The sequence below is a fragment of the Cucumis sativus genome, chromosome 4, assembly GCF_000004075.3.
Source record: "Cucumis sativus cultivar 9930 chromosome 4, Cucumber_9930_V3, whole genome shotgun sequence".
Taxonomy (NCBI): domain Eukaryota; kingdom Viridiplantae; phylum Streptophyta; class Magnoliopsida; order Cucurbitales; family Cucurbitaceae; genus Cucumis; species Cucumis sativus.
Genome location: NC_026658.2, coordinates 16885244 through 16905497, shown reverse-complemented (window position 1 = coordinate 16905497; position 20254 = coordinate 16885244). Strand labels below are relative to the sequence as shown.

The following is a 20254-nucleotide window of genomic DNA, read 5'->3' as shown; positions in this document are numbered from 1 at the left end:
AACTAATTTTGTCGAAGACAAAGAATATTCAAGGAAAGCTCTTTACATTACAAGGTGATATAAAGAAAGATTGTAATTTCTTGAGACGACATAAATTATGTAATTAATTCAAAACTAAGGCTGGCAACCTCTTGATGGTTTCGCCATACTTGCTCATCTTTTGAGATGCAAATACTAAAATCGTTACATGATTCATATATAAACCCTTTAGATCGCAATGTCTATGTTCCATCCTTTAATTAAGGCAAGCAACCTCTTGGCATCTTAATGTCACACACACGAGTATTTATGATATGCATGTTAAGGAGAAATATGTAGAATTGATTTTATTTCTAAAATTATTTCTATTCTTATTTAGTGAGATCTTACTTACTTGCTCTCTAATGTAGTTAACTCTCAATGTTTAATTCCTCATTTCTTATAGAATTAGGCGTTGAATGAAGCTTTGACTAAATAAGATAAGCGTTACAAACTTTCAGGTTTTTCTAGAAAGTAACTACTTTTTTTGTTTCATTCATAATGCAAAGAACTTGTAAGCGAAAAGTAAAGAAAGGGAAGAATGAAACTGAAATAAGATTGCACTGACAATAAAAGCTTTATCTTCTCGGCTATAGAGTTCATACTATCAATACAATAAAAGCAAATATTACAAATAATAAGGTAAGATAATGTGTCAAGCCGTGGACTACAATTCTTGTATTCCTAGGCTTCATTTACGTCTAATACAGAATCAAGGAATGGAAAATGGTGTTGTTTACAACTCTCACTCTAACTTCTCACCTAAACCACATAAAAGAAAGGTTAGGGATGAAGTTGGAGTTCTTTCATGGGAATCACACACACGAAATGAAAGATTAGCTCTCCTATTTGTAGGTGTTCCATAATTGGTTTTCACATGCCTCTGTCGCGCCATTAATTTCCTCTAATTATGAAGAATTCTCTCCAAACTATCTAAGCCCTATTTAGCATTCGGGCTAAATTAAGACTATACCTTTAACCCAAATAGTAGTATTTTATTAGACAAAAATAATTAACTTCATCAAAGGATAAAGACAAAAACACCTTGAATCATTTGGATTGGTCCTTTCTTGTCTTCTATTAATACAAATGTCAACCAAAATTGATTTTTTATAATTTCGTAATAATTAATTTAAAAGTCGAGTATGATTAGTTCAAAATTTCTCATATACTAATTTATTTATTAACCAGACTCTATCATCTTCATCAAGTGTATAAAAATTCCACAAATTTGAAGGATATTAAGAAATAACGTCAAGTGAGTTTTAATGTTTCATCGATAATAAGAGAATAACTCCGCTGCTTTGGTGTTTGTGCTCGAGCTTGAATGCCATAACAATATGTGTGGCTCTATAGGTTAAGTGATATTCAGAAACTGAGGAAAGCTCAATGAACTCATTCCTTTGAATCTAAAGGAAAAGAGACAGCCACATGTCAACAACACAACGTAATACAGAGCAAACAACAGAAAAGATAACGATAGTACGAGGGAAAACAACTCACAAGGCAAAACACAAAAAAATAATAATTTCCATTTAAATCAAATCTCGATATTTTCATATCAGATTTTTAATCCTACTTATAATCTTGGTAAGATGCCTTCAACAAGGTTGCTTTTTGCTTGTCTTAAAACTGAATTTTTTTTTTAGAAAAGCACTCAATAATTGTAAGCAAATGTTAGCAGCCATAGCCATTTCCAAGCGCGACCCGTCAATTAATTGGGGCAAGTATAATGGATTATATGGCTTCTCTCTTCCTTGTATCAGTTCTCAAAAGAGAATCCTCGAAACATCTTCAACTTCTCCAACAACTTTTCACTCGCTCGGGTTATGTGAAACAGTCAAAATGCACCAACAGCTTCAACAGTAAACATAATGGCAAAGTTCTCAAGGACTCGACTCTTGTACAAATAACTGGTTTCTTAATATCTCAACCACCTTATTAAGAACATCTTCATTTTCTATCAGATACTGTTCTGCTTCATGCTTACTGCTGCAAATCCTCCCTTCAATATGAAAGTTGCTCCCATCTTTAAGAATAACTCCATGTTCACAACCCAATTCCAGAACCTCAGATTCACAGCAAAACCCCCTCCCAAAATGTATCCCTAGTTCTACCATTTTCATGGGTGAGGCTAACTTATTTTTCACCACCTGCACACCGACTGCTACACCAGTGACCTAGAAAGAACCATGGTTTGATTTAAAACAAGGTAGCACAAGCATTTCATAGGAAATACCAGAGATCTCATTAATTAGGTGCCCCAAAAATTAAACAATTTTTTTTTTTGTGAAGCACACAATATAAAAATAAAATCGTGTAATAGTCAGTAAAATCTTTCTTTTCTTCTTTTTTTTTTTTTTCCCTTTTTGAACTCAGTAAAACAATGATAACAAACAATGGTTATGTTGCTGGCAGAATCAAACAAACAATGGTTAAGTAAAAGTTTACCTTATCACCACTCTTCAGTAATCCCTTTCTCAAAAGCCTCAGTCTGACTGCTGCATAAAATTGCAAGGCATTCCCACCACAGGTTACCTCATCCTTCTGTTCGAAACCATTTTGATATCCTGCAGATCTAACCTGTTTACAGACAATAATGCTGCATATTGAAACACTATTCCTTCATGTGATACCTTATAAATGACAATATGAGGAAGCACTTATGCAACTTAGTACCAACCTGATTAATAAAAACAACCAGAGTTTGAGATAGCTTCAGTGAATAATGAATTTTCCTTAATGCTTGGTTCATCACTCGTGGTCGACTGTCTCGCTCAGAACTCCCAATCGGAGCATCAAGTTCACACTGTGGAACAAGGGCAGCTACCTGAGGAATCCATTTTATAGGCCAACATCAACAAAAGCATTAGCAGATTGCACAAGACTCAATAATATAAAGTTGACTATTTCATTCCCCAATAATTAACAGCATTGGTCCAAAGAATAAAAGTAGGAAAAGAAAAAAGTGATAAAGGCATGTAACTATTGACATAATTACTAAAGATATCACTACTGGTCCTCCAGAAGTTTTGCTCATAAAATGATCATGAGAACCGTAGTGAAATAGTACATTTTGTGATAAGTAATACAATACACAAGGGAGAGGTAAGTAGTCTTACAGTATCAACCACAACTACGTCCACAGATCCACTTCTAACTAGAGTATTAACGGCACACAACAGATTTTCAGCAGAAGCTGGAGGTGAAATAAGAAGATTATCTACGTTTACACCCATTGATTCAGCAAATGACATGTCCATTGCATTCTCTGCATCAAAATATGCACAATATCCTGCCCAGAGAAAAAATCAATTAGCAAAAGATGACAGTGAAACAAAAAAACCAAAAAGTTATTGATAAATTTCACTAAATTTGGTATGGCGGATATCTGGCCTTGTGCAAATGCTAAACAAAAGAAATATACTCATGCACGTGTTTTCAACAGTAATATTGACAAAACATTGAGCTGACACATCTTAATAATTCCTTGAAAGCCATGTATTAGTCTGCCTTTTTTGTTTCCTCTTAAGCGACTGTCCAAACCGGGAAATGGGCTAGGCAAATTGCACCGAAATAAAGGGTAAATATAAACCAGAAAAGAGGCAAAGAATCTTGTTCATTTGATTTGTTCGGTTAGTTGTGTGATGGAGGAAAGGAGGGATACGTAATTTTGGAAAGATCATTGGGTGGGGAAGAGACCTCTTTGTTTCTAAAAGGAAACAAGTCTCTTCATTATAATGAAATGAAACTAATGCTCAAAGAATAAAGAACAAGAGAATTATACAAAAAGTTTGAATCTGTAAAAGACAAAAGAATCCAGAATCCAAATGCGTGGAATAAGAAAACAAGGCCCAAGAGCTTAACAAACTCCAAACAAGGCAGAAAAATAATCAAAACTGCAACTGAAAAAAATTCAATACAAATGAAATGTTGGGAGAGGAAACAAAAGTGCTCCAAAGAACCATAACCATGAAAGAAGTAATCAAAACCTTGCACTAAAAGCAGCGGAGTCAATAGTAGGGGTTGCGAAAATATTCATAGCACTTGTGCGATCTTCCTCGAGACGGATTTCAGAACAAACTTCCATCAAGGAGGAAATCGGTATTTGGCCTAGTATACGCCCTCGAACTACATCAAACTTAGGATTAAGACCAGCAAGAAAGTCATAAATCCTGTCATTCTCTTCAATTCTCAAGTACTGCACACCATCAGTGGGATCACGCCAGACTAGCTCTCTGCATAGGTCCATTTCTTGCCATATAAGAGAAAGCTTATTGAAAAAGGATGTGACATCCATGGTTCCTTGCTTGCATTCATGAACTTGCTTTCTCAGCGTGTATAAACGAGAGGCATTCTGACGTTTTGAGTAAAGTGTCTGGGTCGTGTCCCAAATATCCTTGGCTGTTGCAGCAAACAATAACGGCTTGCCAATTTGAGGTTCCATACTGTTGATCACTATAGATCGAAGAATAGAGTCCTCTACCTTCCAATATCGTTCATGTGGGTCACCCGGTAGGGGGCGAGGTATTTCCCCTGTCAGAAAGCTAAATTTTTGTCATCCTTCGAGGACCATCTTTACTGACTGAGACCCTGAGAAATAGTTGTTGCCATTCAACTTTTCTCCTGAAAGATGATACATGGAAGACTGAGCCACCGTATTAGTCACATAAGGAGAGGATAAATTAGGGAACGAGTTTACCAGATTCTCATAATACATCGGTAGAGAAATATTGGATGTCGTCCCTAAAGTAGCCTCAAGTGCTGCTATCTGTTGTCGAAGCCCTTCCAGTTGTTGATGAACTATTCCCGAGGAAGCTTGCACGTTACGGTTGGAATGTGCCGAAGATTCACCAACCTCAAATGATGAGTGAATTTGAGAATTTTTAACAACGGGATGGTAGCTAGGATCATTGGGTGGCTGGACATACAGATTTGACGGTAGAAGCGGTGGTGGCCGATCGGAATTAGATGGCAGAACATAAATCGGGGCGTGGGGAGCAATATAGGCCGCTGATGAAGAAAAGGGTCTTGGGATGGTCGACGCCGTCTGAGGACGAAAACCAGACGCGGACAACTGTGGAAATGACGAAAAATTATTTTCGGACGTTTTCTGTAGCCGGCTTAATAATTCGTCCATGGCAGCACTCATCTGAGCATATCGACGGCAGCAGCTACGTCGACACTAAAATTGATGGTTGTCCCTTCTGTTTGATTTTCATCAGTGGTTTGGTTTTTTCGGGTTTCTAGGGTGTTTTCATTGTCCCGCTCTGATACCATATTGAAAGGTGAGACAACGAGTTCACACCAATTTACGTGGAAACCCGAGTACCGAGAGAAAAACCACGATTGTTTGTTGTTATTATTTTCTAATAAATAAAACAATAGGTACAAGGGAGAATAAATAGAGTATACAATGGAATAAAAAAGGAAAAGATTTAGGAAAATAAGGAAAACATTCCCATAATCTTTCCATAATTATTCTAGGATTCTAACCAGGAAAAAGCCTAGAAAAAAGGAAAGAATTCCAACAAGTTTCACTAAATCAATCAGATTAGTGAAATCTTTTAAGAACAATGCTCCTTCAATGATGTCTTCCAACAGTTCGATGTCCCTAAAATTGAGAAAAAAATTGCCCCGATTTTCATCTCTTAACTCAACCATTGCTGGCAATAAACCACACACGTTTTGACCAACCTTGATTTTATCCTTCGAACAGTTAATCATGTACAAAGTATCTAAAGAAATACTTTCAAGTCCACCTTTAAGAGATCCAGCCTCCATAACGCTTAACTACTTCCAGTCGGCGTTTGAAGCTATTCTATTTTCCAAGAAGGAGATGATATGGCCCAAACCTCTGCCATTTACCTGGATTCTCAACCCACACTTCAAAGTTGCATAGTGGAGCTCTGATTAAAGCTTTATCCACAAATAATGGACATCAAATTTTCGAATGAGAATGTTCCTCCAAAATATTAGCAATGTCCTTTCAATAATTGAAAGCGAACAAACGGGTAATGACCCATAGGCTGCTGAAGTCTTTCCTGAACACTTCATCGTTCTTATGAACCTAATAAGATTGAAGACCTTGATTTTTAATAGTACTCTGTTTTATTGGTTGATAGAATTTATGGGCTTGGTGTGTATTGAAAGCCCAATGGTATTTATGTAAATTATTTTATCCTAGTTATCCTTTCCTTTTTTTGTTAAGGCCCTAATTGCCTAATTCTACCCTCTTGAACCTTTGTGCTATATAAGTAAATAATAAGTGTTGGAGAAGTTGAGAGTCCCACATTGGAAAAACCAAGGAGACTCATACTCCACAGTGTTTATAAAGGCTCAAGGCGCACTAAGGCGCAATGGTCCTCTGGAGCCTAGGCGCAAGGCGCACAAAAAGGCGAGGGCTTTTTTTCAGAAGGCGCACTAGATATGAAAAGAAAAATACGTACACATATGTTGAGCAGAGCAACAATATATAAAATATAAGTATATAACGAAGGTGGAATTGAGACTCAACTCTAATGTATAAAATATTATAAATTAGTTTTCTACCAAAAAAACATAACACAACAGTAAACTACTCTTTGAAATGTATAAAATATTCTTTGAAGATGAAGCAGAAAGGGAACGGAAGAGGTAGATGAAGACGTTCGTTGAAGAAAAGTCGTGCAGGAGAAGAAGAGTCGTTTCTTAACTTTCATGTAATAAGTTTAAAAAACCTATATAATAATTTTTTTTAATTAAAGCCTAGCCCATTAGTTATAAAAAAGTCCACGCTTAATGCGACTTGAGCCTAGGCGCACCTTCCGCCTAAGCTGGGCTTTAGTGAAAAGGCCTCGCTTCTTCACAAATAAGTCCCATATGCGCGACTTGAGCCTAGGCACTGATACTCCATATAAGATAGATGGACTACTCCTCTCATTGCCAATTGGTCTTGAGATAGAACCCCATACTATCAAATTTGACAATAAGGAAGGTTTACATTGTGATTTTTCCACTATATTAGGGTTTCCACATATATCGGTGTGCTTTTCTTTTCCATCTCTTGCAATATGGTATCAGAGCAAGGTGACGATGAAACCCTAAAAACCACCCTTGAGGAGCAACCCATGGAGGATCAAACCACCAGCAAGAAGACAGCCACTGTGAGCGGCCGACCCTGGAATTGCCGCCGCCATGCACAAATTGCTTCGACATCTCCTGATCACGCCAACCAACATGATTTCCCAACCCCACGTGCCGCGAAGTGGTCTTGTTTCCGAGTTGCACGCCCCACCACACAGCTTTCTTCCCCAGTCATCGGTAATCTACATGTCGTCTAGCTCTACCTCTATCTTTCAATCGCTGACTCTTGTCCAACTACACCTAACCCTACCTCAATCGCCACCCATTGTCCAACCGCTGCCCATGTTCCAACCGCAAACCCTAAATCCAAAGCCTCCTTAGCCGCTGCCTACCATCTTGCCGCAAACCCTAATTCCATCCAACTCAACCACAAACCAAAACCTACACCTTTCGAACCTAGTTGCTCTTCACCACAACCTAACAAGACACTATACCTTATCGGCTCAGTCGACATTTGAGGTTGGTGAATACTCGGCCCAATCCAAACCTCATGTTCAGGATTTTTCTCAAGGTACCCCGCCCAACAACCAAAGATGCTTCGACAGCAAATCGCAGCAATTGAGGCAACGTTAGGGGCTCCTACAACCACTCCTAGTCTTAGCATTCCTACGACCTTGCCGATGTATTCCGAGAATTCGGTAACTTCGTTCCCTACTTTGTCCTTTACTTATGTGTCTGATTTTGTGGCACGGTCTACAAGAATCTTTATAGGGAAGAAACTTAATGGCCAAAACTATTTCTCGTGATCCCAATCTGTTAAAATTATCCTCAAGGGTCGCCACAAATTTTGGCTTTCCGACAAGAGAGATACCACGCCCTCAACCAAGGGATCCCTAGGAACATTACGGGAAAAGGGAGGATCCTCTTATTCGGGCCATGTTAATCAACAGTATGGAGTCACAGATAGGAGATAAGAAAGTTGCCAAAGAACAACATTGGATTGCATGGTCGTCCCCTAGGAGATAAGAAATATCCTCCAAGTGACAAGCAGAATTCAGGGTGAGCATGTGTAAATGAATCTACTGAAACCTCTCAACCATCCAGCCTCACAGGAAACCAGAATGCTCCTAGTCCATCCACATTAGGAGCTATTGCTCAGTCAGGTATGTCTCAATCCCTTAGTCTAATCAGTGTTGATGAAAAAAATCCCTGAATTCTTGATTCGGGTGCTACAGATCATTTGACAGGACCTTCTGAGAATTTTCTCCAATGTTCCTTGTGTCAGTAACGAAAAAATCATAATAGCATATGGTTCTTCGGCTCTCATTGCTCGAAAGAGACAAATGTTCCCTCTTGAAGGGGTGCATGTGCCCAAAATCTCTTATAATTAATTGTCTTTAGCAAGATTACCCCCAAGTTGAACTGCAGAGTAACTTTCTTGCTGATTTTATTTCTTTTCAAGACTTGAGCTTGGGGAGGATGATTGACACTGCTCAACAAGAGGTTCGGGTTCAAATCCCCCCAAGTTGTACTCCTTTTCAAAAAAACAAAAGAAATCAAGGTTGCTATTAAATCAAATGGACTTTTTCTTTAATAAAACATTTGAAAGAACTTGCCAGAATTTTCGACAAGTAATCATTCTGATCCAGAAAAAAAGGCAAATCCAACAAACACCTCCAAGTTTCTGAGCTTCCTTAATGATGTGGAGCGCCAATGTTGTCTTTCCAGAAGCTTCTTGCCCATAAATTTCAATTATTCTTCCCTGAATAAGAAGTAGAATGGTTACAACCAATACTTTAAAACGTAGAGAAAATCAAACTTAAGGACACAATTACACAATCTATAGCTTGTTCAAGTGAAACTGTCAAGTAGAGAAACTCAAACAGAAATACATACACCAAAATATAGATAGTATCTGCATTTGCTAATAACGTACTTTGATAGAGTACACTAAGAGAACTTTACTCAATAGAATGAATCAATATTTTTTTATAAAAAAAAGTTTCATTAATAAAATGAAATTACAAGAGTTGAAGAAAGGGGAAGAGACACATCTCCAATTGGCTAATAGAGTAGCAAAACTGTAAGATTTGAAAATTGCCAAAAGTTTACACCAAGTAATAGCAGTAATAATAATAAAATGGTCAATAAAGGATTCAAAATGATTCATTTTGTCTTGGAAAACTATATTGTTGCACTCAAGCCAAACCTTCCACAGAAAGGCTCTTGCTATGTGTTTCCAAATGATGCTCTTCTTCTTTTGAAAGGGTGATCCTTCAAAATGGTTGAAAGGAAGAGGGTGATATCCATAGGGAAGACCATGTGCCAATTGAAACTTGCAAAAAGTGATCCCAGCAAGCTTTAGCAAAGGGGCAGAAAATGAAGAGGTGACTGTGATTCTGTGTTATTCTTACGTAGAGAACACCAGTCCAAAGATAATGTAGTAGGAAGGTGGTGCTGAAGTTTGTCATTGGTTAGAACGACTCTGTGAGCAAGCTCCGAAATAAAAAATTATGATTTCTTTTGGGATAATGGTCAGTTCATATGGCTTTGCACAATTTTTTAAGAAGAAGATTGCTTCCCTAGGCCTCATGTCTCAAAGAAATCCAAGATTCCAGACGCCTCGAGGTTCCAGTGCCAATTGTCTATTGTATTAAGAAGCTGGTGATTTGAGAAGCATGGATAGGGTGGTCCATTCAGAAATTTCCATATCGTTCAAGTTCCTTCTAAAACGTGGGTTCCAGCCGGCATTAGAAGCATCCCAGAAATCTGCCACAAATGCATCTTTAGCAAGGGATAGTGCATAGAGTCTGGGAAAGCCGCGGACAAGGGGCTGTTATTTAACTATCTGTCATGCCAGAAGATTATTGTATTTCCGCTACCAAGAGTGCCAATAGTATATTGATCGACAGCAGCTTGAAGTGAAGAAAGAGCTTTCCAAGGTCCCTTTGCACTGGATATGCAGCGATTACCTTCCTTGTTGTCACAATGAGATACCATATTTGGCAGCGATGACCTTTCTCCAAAGAGCATTTTGTTCCACCCTAAAAGGCCAGATCCATTTGGCAATAAGGCTTTTGTTCCTTATCTTCAGACTAATGATTCCAAGACCTCCAATAGCCTGAGGGTAGGCAACTTTGCTCCAATTCACAAGATGAAGTTTGTGGGCCTCACTGTTGCCTTTCCAAAGAAAATTTCTACAGAGTTTTTTGATCATATGGGGACCTTGTGTTGGTAAGCTAAGCACAATACACATCATTTATGTGCACATAACAAATAGCTTATTGATAGGAATAAGACTAATGGTTTACTCTATATTAAACATACAATACAATTAATAAAACATGAACTTTAAGTCTAAAATATGTTATTTTTCTGCATAAATCATGGTTTCTGTAAAACTTTAACAACGTAAAACATGCTTCCATAAACGTAAACATGAAACACACAAATCACAAAATACTAGAAACGTTGGAAGGAAGTTTAAATCAATCTTAATTTTGAAAAATTACTCACAAACTTGTTTTCCCCTTTTGTTTAGAATGCCTTTGCAACACTGATGCTTCTTCTCACCTGATGATCCTTTAGCAACACAAAACTTGCATATTTCCTCTGAATAATCCCCTCCTTTCTTGACCTCTTCTCCTAATTATATTACTTTTCAAAATAGCTTAGTCATCTTTAGGCTCTTAGTAACTTGTCAACTCCTACTTTCCAAAAGTCTAAGTATTTTCATGTCATGACACCTAGAATCCAACTCACCGAACACTCGACTTTTTAATGATCTCGACCGGAATTGGCCCATGATCAACCCGAGTTAACCATTTAAATCCTTTCCTATCTCCAATCTCGACTGGCACAACCCCAAGATAGCCCCGAGATCTTTCCAATTTCCTTCTTTATCTTCAATCTCGATTGGACTCGTCCTTGAGATGGCCCGAGATCTCTTTACATTTCCCTCTTTTCTTCAGACCTCGATCCACCAAGCATCGAGATTGCCCCAAGATTTCATTTCCGTCCTAAATCTTGACTGGGATTCCACTTGATTGCCCAAGATTCTACCTTTTTGTCCCTCATCTCGGTCTAACACAGCCTCGAGATGATTTAAGACACTTCTTAATTTCCTTCGTTTTAAGGCACAAGTCTCACAAGGACTCTCCAGGGAGCATGATTGTTGGTCAAATAGAGTAGGCCAAGACAATGGGAAGGGCAGTAAGGCTTTTAGCCTCTTGGTGTAGAGTTTTCGCTAGAATTTGAGGAATTCTTCAACAATGTCTTTTTCAATCAGAAGACTAACCCCATCAGGTGAAAGTAATGCATGTATGGTATCCAGACCCTTCACTGTAGCAACAATACGATGAAAGAAGTGTATTGAGATCCCCTTCCTCAAGCCAAAGTGCCTTGCACTTTTGTCTCTAGTGGACTTCCTCTACCACAATAGATTGTAATTGTGCCCTTAGTTTCCTTTTTTGGACTATGTAAATAAGGAGCAATCATCTACTTCTTCCAAATTGTCTAATAAGGTAATTTCAGCCATGAGTTGATTCTTTTGTGTATAAATGTTGCCAAAAATGATCTTGTTTCATTTTTTTACCATAGCTTTCAGTACTTTTAGCTTGATGATCAAAGCATGTCTTGTCACTTCTTAGACTTCAAGGAGTTCTTTCTCCAACTATCTTAATTTGTTTTTATTGTTATGTTTATCCTTCTTTTGTTTCTCTTACGCTTTCTTTTCTTTACATACCTATTTTTCCTCCACCGATCTTGCTTCGTTTGGCCTGGATTTGTTGCTCTTATTTGATTCTGGTTGCATTTGAAGTTTCGAACCTCTGTCAAACATGATTCCAATTTGACAACCTTTTGTCCTTGAGGTTTTGTATTATGAAGGCTCCTTGAGATGATTACATTTTATTGATTTCTTTTCAAATTAGAGCTTGGTTCCCTTGTTTCTACTGGAACGACTCTTTCCTTCCCTTCTTCTACATCAAATGAGACACTTGATTCTTTGCTTTCCATCTTCGCAATTTTGATTTCTTCTTTTTTCATTGCCGCAGCCTCCCCTCTCTTTGAAAAAATCTCTCATATCACTGTACACCTGCTTTTCTTCCTCTTGTTGAAATTGAAATATGAATTCCATCTCATTTAGCTGATCCCACAATTCTCTCAACTTTGCTTCTAACTCCATGGAATCGAATTGCTTTGGTACCAAAATGAAAGAAGCTGAATATATTGTAATATAAAAGATAATAGAAATACAAGATAAAACAAGTGATTCAAGGTACTTGGACCCTCCCAATCTTGAGACAACTCTCAAGCCCTAATTCACTTACACTACAATATTGCATATCCTTTCCATTCCCCACTCCCTCTATTTATAATCAATCAGTATAACTAACTCTCCAACTAATTACTAATATGCCCTTAATACCCTAGTTACCCCTAATACAAATCCTATCATAATTCAAATCGATCATAACATTCTTTTAATCATTATGAATGTGAATTAGTCATTTACATGGAATTTACATGGACTTCTATTAGATTATGCAGGTCTTCTAATGTCCTTTTGGCTCATATTCCTAATTAGGGTCAATCAGAATGTACTTTTAACTAAGGTCCTCCTAACAAAAAATAAGTGGAAGTTGACTATAAAAGAACTTGACTACAGACCACTAAATTGGGTCCCCTTTTCAAACTTCAGACACACATGGATGGGGTTGCTAAACAAGTGGCATTGATCAACTGAAGCATAGAACGAATAACTTTCAAGCTAAGCTTCTCAATAAACTTGAAAAGTTGCAACGTTTGGTACTTCAAAAGTTATTTGGACCCCAAAAGTCATAATGAATCTAGAGATTCAAATTCATTCACATCTTTAATGAATTATGTACTTATTTTCTGTTTTTATTTATTGTAGTAGTTGAAATGGCCTAAAATTAAATGTTATGTCCTTTTATTTAACATTTTTAATTAGTATACAGGTAGTAGTTTCCACATTTCGAAAGGAGAATATTAATATTAAAAAGCATGTGCTTATTCAACCCTTTTGGTGTTATCTTTTCAAATCTTGCTTTATATTTGATGTTAAATATTAATTCATTGGATTAGTCTTGATCAAGCTAATCTTGGAGTGAGTTGTCTTAAGATCTAAGAGTAACCATCATAGATTCTAGGTTTGATCTAAGTTAACTTTCTTTGTGAGTTTTTGCAAGATCCTAGAACGACCTCTAGCTTTGCATCTAACAAACATAGTGGGTGCTTATCAGATTCTCTACCCTTTACATAGTTGACAAAGGTCAAATGATTTAGGATCGGTTCTAACCCAAGATCTTTTATTTATATGCACACTATGATCAAGCTTGTAACCTACGCTTGCAAAAACAAAGTGAAGAAATGAAATATAGTACACAAATAACATGCGGCAAAACAAAATATGATGGAAATAACAAAAGATCATTAAACTAAGAGACCTTATTATGTAGAAATCAACACCATGGATATACAAGTGACGTAAAATGAAAAGGAAGTGAAATAACAACAGAAAGGACTTTAACTGCAACACATTCCAATTCTGGTAAATATGTGAAAGAAACAATTAAACATATGGAGGAAGAAAAATTCAACTTACAGTCACTCACCTTAGGTAATCCTCCAATCCCAAGAGCAATGTCAAGCTTTAATGATCCAGTGGAAATCACAGGTGCAAATCGGGAGCTAAGAAACCTCTGCAAAAACAACTTAGAATCCTTTCCAAAATCAGCAGCAACCTGAGAGATTGCGGAATGCAGTGCAGTATCTTTCTCTGTCGTTTTAGTATCATCATTAAGCATATCGCATTCGTACTCCCAAACATCAACTAAATTTTATAAGGAAAAATTATGGTGCATCAGGATAAACAGAAAACGTCAATTGGCCAGCTCTTATGTAACTAACAAAATACAAAGAAAGAGAATTCTGGCTTGTTGCCTATTACCTAGTGAGGAAAAATGACAAGCATCTATACCCACATAGCTGATCACATCTCTCCTTCCCTTCCAGAACAAATGGGAAAAGGGTCACAGAAGAAAAACAAAACTGGGAAAACCCATTTATACAATCTTAATATAATTGTAAGCCAAAATAGGGAAAATACTACTTTCAGAAGCCCCATTATCCATGAACAATATCTAATTCATTTAATTTTCTCCTTATTTAAATTCACAAGAAAACAACTATCCTTCAACATGTGGCAGCATCTAAATTATTTCAGTACAGACGACATTACGGACGAAACCCATAAATAAAAATGTTCGAAGTCTAACAAGAAAACCAGATAACCAATTCAAGACGTAGAATCTGAAGTAAAAGGAGAAGACGAAGAGGTAAAAGAAAAGAGACCTGGAGGAGGGAGTGGGACAGAGAGGAAAAGCGAGATGGTTCGAAGTGCTTGAGACGGCAAAAGCGGAAGAGTGAATGTGAGAGGAAGAATGGCATGCTTCTTAGAGCTTATTGGAAAGAGTTTTCAGTTTAGGGTTTTAAGACTAAGAAATTTGGCGCTTAGGAATGTTGCAGAGAAGACATTGTTGTTCTTGGTGCTCGTGAAGGGTAAAATGAAAAGGTCCGCATTGTCATGACTTAAAACTCGTCCCTAAACTTGGGGGCAAGGAGGGACTCCGCAGACTCTATATGTGCTGTTAGTGTTGCGTTTGGATGCTTATAAATTGTATTTAGGATGAAAAGTATTATAATCTTTTTTTTAATAGAACAATCTTGACAAATAGCAAATTTGATAAAATATTTTGATTCTATCAATAGTAGATATTGATAGTCTAATATCAACATATAGAATCTTAAATCTTGAAATATTTTAATTTATTTTGCTATTTTTTTAAAATACCATTTTTATTACTCGTTTTCTGTTTGAAATACACATTTTTTTCAATTGACTTTATTAAATCTTGTTAATTGTTATATTCACTTAATAAATTACTTGGTTTTTCACTACTCTTATTGTCATGCATATATATGTCAAATGATTTTATGGAATCATTTCCATAAATTTAGCTTCAATCTTAACTTTTCATCCCTCTTCTTTTCCATGCATATACATTGTACGTGAGATAAAAATGTTTCTCCAAATTATTTTATTAAATATTGTTAATTACAATATTCATTTCATAAATTTATTTTTAATCTTAGTTTTTAACTACTCTATTTTGCCATATACATATATAATGATACCTGAAATACACATTTTTTTTCTTAATTTTATCTCACTAAACTCATTAACTTTGTTCTTCATTTATTAAATCATTTTAATTAGGATTCTCATTTGATTAATTTATGGTTAATCTCCATAAGGTCATTTTGTCATTGTTTTTTGTTATTGTGTTCAAAATTAGTTTAAGCATACATTGGTACGATTTGCCTACTTAGTCACTTAGGTAAGAAAGCAAGACAAAAAAACATTTGCAACACGTACTTACCCAAACATGAATTGATTAAGATAGATAATCTCTTTGTAAAAAAGAGTTTATAATACATGACGAAATAAAGAAAGGTTCATCAAACCACTACAACCACCTACAGAATAAAGAAACAAAAGTAATCGACAGCCAGTCAAGCGTTATCTTCAAGCGGCACGGTGCAATACTCCAATTTAAGCTATGGGGGTATCCTTGGGAATGCCTTCATGTCTTGCACATTACAGAATATGATTCACATAAGTCACACGCCATCACACCTACTCAGTTCAAGGACCATATTCGTCCTCTGTTGCACGTTGCTCTTTCGGACGATCCATAATGGCCTTCAACTGGTCATTCACAATTTTCATTACATTATGAATGATACCGATTGTTTGAGATAGTTATCCTATGTGTTTCCTCTTGCTTACGCTTGAAGCATTTCTTCCCTCACTAAATCAACCTAGTCGTGTGCCTATGAGCTCATCAGGTGGCATGTCCAGTCCCTGATTATACATCGTCAAGATCTTCGGATCATGAGCATCATCGACGGAAAAATCGTTGAACCTCCCTGGCACATTAGACCGTACATCAGCAAAGGTCTCTAATCGTGCTCCCGTAGCCTAATCTTTTTCAAAAACATATGACAGGTCATCATAATAAGGAGACATTTTGTTGTGGAGGCTCTTGACTACAGGATGACTCTATGCAAACATTTCAACAACTCGAAATGTGAATCATATTCAACAACTCGAAATGTGAATCATATTCAACAACTATGTGATATTGGACTTAGACTGGGTAGCGTGGCTTTCCTCGTAGGATTGCCCATCGACCCTTCAACAACTCGAATGTTTCATGTTTAAGAACTTTCGTGCTGTTGTAAGTACATTATCCTTGCCTGCTACTCTTGAAGGTGGTATCTTTCTCCTTTGTATGGAGCAAGAAAACCCTCAACGTTCGGGTAACTAATTTTGTAAAAGAACAATTTCTTTTTCAAAAAGGTACATAACTACATACCTAACTTAATAATCAATTTTAAAAGTTTTATTAATTTTGTGAAGTAATAACAACTTTTAACAAAATATATATACATATATATATACCTATATACCTAACCTAACGTGAGAAACTTGAAAAAAATTGTTAATTTTCTAAAAAAACAATTATAAAAAGATCTATTAAATTTGTAAAACTATATTTCTCTCTTTCTCTCCTATTCTCAGGAAATAGTTCTTCTGATCTCTTTCTTTCTCTATTCTGTTTTGAAGAAAATAGTTTTTTCCATCTCTCTCTTTCTGTCTCCTATTTCTCACTCTCCTAGTCCAATTGTAATTCTCCCTTCTAGTAATTCTTTCTTTGTTTTTAATTTCAAAAGACAACTTATATGACCTTTTTAGAGATATATTGTAAATTAAAACAAAATTACTTAATTACCCTTCCACTACTACAAATATTACCTATCCTATCATTCTTGTTGCTTAGTGATTGATATATTGTAAATTAATTTGAAGCATAGCTTTAGAGTTGGAAAGTTTTTAAAATGAAATTTTGTATGATATTTTTTTAAATTAATTTTTTCTAACAAACCTTCCTAAGTTGTTTTTCCTAAAATTTCTTTTCCTAAGTTAATTTTGAAGAGTTCTTTTTCATAAGAAAAACTATTGACAGTTACAGACATCCAACAAAATCATGAAAATTATAATAATATATTCATAAGAAAATTATAGCAATATATTCATTAAAAAATAATTAAGACAAAGTCTACATATAAAGTTCAGGTACAACAATTGTTACTATATAATAAAAGTACAAGCATTGAAACATAGGAAATAATGAATACAATGCAACCATATTGCCTCACAAAAAATAGTTCGAAAAAGGAGAATTCTGAAAAGATCAAAGAGAAAAGTATTTAGGTAAATCCAAGTGAAAAAAAAAAAGAAACTGAAAGTTGAAATAAAATACCAATTCTATGACCAAAACTAGATTCGTACAATGGAATGAAACAGTATAGAGCCAACATATGAGACAGAAAGTAAAGAACGCAGGAAGAAATGGGAGCATCATAGAATTGAAGTTCATTAAATCATTGGAACTTGAATTTTATTGTTCTAGTGTAGTACGTAGGAGAAAATTTGTTTAAGGATGCAATGCAATGAAAATCATTAACAAACAAAGATGGAATGAAAACCAGTAACAAACAAACATGGAAAACAATAAAAGAAATTTCTATGTCCAAAACTAGACCCGTACAAATGGAATGAAACAGTAAAGAGCTAACATAAGATACAAAAAGTAAAGAAATTAGGGAGAAGTAGGAGCCTCAAAAGATTGAAATTCAATAAATTATTGGAACTTGAATTTCATTTGATCTGGTGTAGTATTTAAGAGAATTTTTTTAAAAGATGCAATGTAATGAAAATCAGTAACAAACAAACATGGACATCAATAAAGCTTTTCCAAGACATGAGCTCAAAATGCAAGCAGAAATAAACATGGACAGAAATAAAGGTTTTCGAAAGTTGAAATCAATATGAATTTCAATTGAATTAGCCATGTGAATGAAAAATAGAAAGTATACCAAAGAAAGAAGGATGTATGTTCAAATATGAATGACGATGAAATTGAATAAAAAAATGGGATATCATATTTATAATAGAGGGATAAGAGTAATTTTGATGCATAGTAACCTAAAGATTATGCACTGTAGACAACCAAAAAATCCTAAGAAAGAAGGGATATGACATACACGGTAGACAACAAAAAACTTTCTGAAGCAAAAATGGATATGACAGTTAAAGGAGTATAGCAAACCTACCATAATGTACAAAGAAAATCAAATGAGTGATAGCTTCCTCAGCAGAAATGGGGCGAGCACCTCTCCCTACTCCTATTATAAGTCAAGTGGCTTCTCCCCTCTAAGTCTCCCTTCTGATAACTGGTCTATTCATAATACTATCCCTTTCTGGAAGTCTTCCTCAGAAAAAGGGTAAAGCAGGAATACAAAATTGAAAGATAGAATTCAAACATATACAAAATCCATGTCAAACCTAAATATGAAGCAATTTGTCTAACACCAATCAAAATATTGAAGCATAGAACTGTATAAGGGATTATGAGCAAAGGAAAAAAATGAACATATACTTCTAATATGAACATGGACTCCATTATCACTACAAGAAGTCGGAGGATTCTCGACGTCGAGTAGGACGATGGGAAAACCCACGTCGGCACAAGACACCAATACTGACGCAAACAAAGAGCCATTGGTTTAGAGGAGTAAGTCCAACATCTTAATTCAAAACATCGGGCTTTGTTCTTCATTTTCATTTTTTAAATTTATTATTAAGTTTTCCCCGACGATAAGCATGAAAAGAATGTCGGGGCAACATAAATAAAAATTTTAATATTAAACTTTTCCCCGACACACTGGAGAATCGCATCGGAGAAGATTCACATAATTATGAGATCATTGCACTGTCCTCGATGCAATGAAGAAAACATTAGGGAATGTTTAAATAATTATATAAATTTAAAGCTTTCCCTGACACAATGAAGGAAAACGTTGGGGAATTGTTAAATAATTATATATATGTTAAACTTTCCCCGACATTATTAAACACACGTCGGCAGTTCTTTACAGTAAGGTTGATGTACTCGTTGATCGCATCGAGGATGTTGAATTTATGTCTTAAATTTTGTAGTTTGTACTTTTAAATTATATTTTATTCAATAAAGTGGTTATTGAGGACTTATTAGTGAAAATATAATATTATAATCTTGAATTCAATAAACTAATATCCCGAGGCTATCTAGTGTAGACTTGAACTTTATGTGGAGACATAAACGTAAATCAAGTTCGAGTATATAGCCTAAATGATATATAATGTATGAATAAGGTTGGATGTCTATTCTGGAGACACTATGGATGTGGCATGCTTTGTAGTTAGTACAAATAATGTAATCATGAATCGTTCATGTAGAGACATGGAAATGGAGACTTCCTATGTAAAGTTTACATAAGACTAGAACCATGAAATAGCCACTTTTAAGTTATAACACTATTCACTGTATAAAACTGACTATTTCGATTATTGATGACTTAAGTAACTTAATCTTAATTCTATCTTAATTCTAAGCTAACTATGAACTTCAGTTCATGTGGAATTATCCTTAGATCTGCATAGGCGAGGGCATTTCAATGACGTTGGTCCAATAAGCTTCCTATTTCAGGGGTAAGACTAGGTGGATGGCTAGGGACATAGGGTGTAAGACTGAATTCACTCTTATCCGCTTTAGGGTTAGTAGATAGGTTGTCCTCTTAAGGACTGAATCCAAGTCTTGAATAAGGGGCTCCACCCTCTTATTGGTTCGAGAGGGATTCGATTTATAGTCTGGACCTTAAACCAATTATTCAATAGTGAATCAGCAGACTTAAGAAGCAAGATGTAATCTTGAGGGTAAAACGATATTTTAACCCAGTCGAGATTTTGAACCTGTGAAGTATTAACTTACTAATCATGATTATATCAGATGGACACAAATATATCTATAGTGAGGGAAGTGCAACTACGGGACTTTAGTGAAATAATCTGTTAGTTAACGAATGTTGATTAGCTTGATCTAAAAGGGTTTAACCAGTTAATCTCGGATCATTAGAGTCCATGATTTATAGATCCATTAGGTTCCTTTGCTAGCTCATATGAAATTAACTTAGAACACCC

At 35.7% G+C, this 20254-nt stretch overlaps 1 protein-coding gene across 3 annotated transcripts; it reads right to left on the bottom strand.

Annotated features, from left to right (window-relative positions):
* Positions 1 to 1394: 1394 nt before the first annotated feature.
* Positions 1395 to 14735, bottom strand: LOC101206290 (DNA repair protein recA homolog 2, mitochondrial). Of its 3 annotated transcripts, none has more exons than XM_011655454.2 (8): positions 14461 to 14735; positions 14057 to 14114; positions 13722 to 13885; positions 8758 to 8845; positions 3141 to 3313; positions 2702 to 2848; positions 2470 to 2601; positions 1395 to 2198 (listed from the first exon to the last, which is right to left on the bottom strand). In XM_011655454.2, exons 1-8 carry the CDS (start codon positions 14554 to 14556, stop codon positions 1905 to 1907), a joined length of 1152 nt encoding a protein of 383 aa, XP_011653756.1. In that variant the 5' UTR covers positions 14557 to 14735; the 3' UTR covers positions 1395 to 1904. The 3 variants fall into 3 exon arrangements, with proteins under 3 accessions (XP_011653756.1, XP_004142657.1, XP_011653757.1); XM_004142609.3 differs by having other exon boundaries at positions 13722 to 13939; positions 14461 to 14734; XM_011655455.2 differs by lacking the exon at positions 14057 to 14114 and having other exon boundaries at positions 13722 to 13808; positions 14461 to 14733.
* Positions 14736 to 20254: the final 5519 nt, after the last annotated feature.

Coding starts and splice junctions, on each gene's coding strand:
- LOC101206290 (XM_004142609.3), bottom strand. CDS start 14,556: ATGCCATTCTTCCTCTCACATTCACTCTTCCGCTTTTGCCGTCTCAAG. Junction 14,115..14,460: donor TGTCCCACTCCCTCCTCCAG/GTCTCTTTTCTT, acceptor TTGTTCTGGAAG/GGAAGGAGAGATGTGATCAG. Junction 8,846..13,721: donor GGATTGGAGGATTACCTAAG/GTGAGTGACTGT, acceptor CTTCTTATTCAG/GGAAGAATAATTGAAATTTA.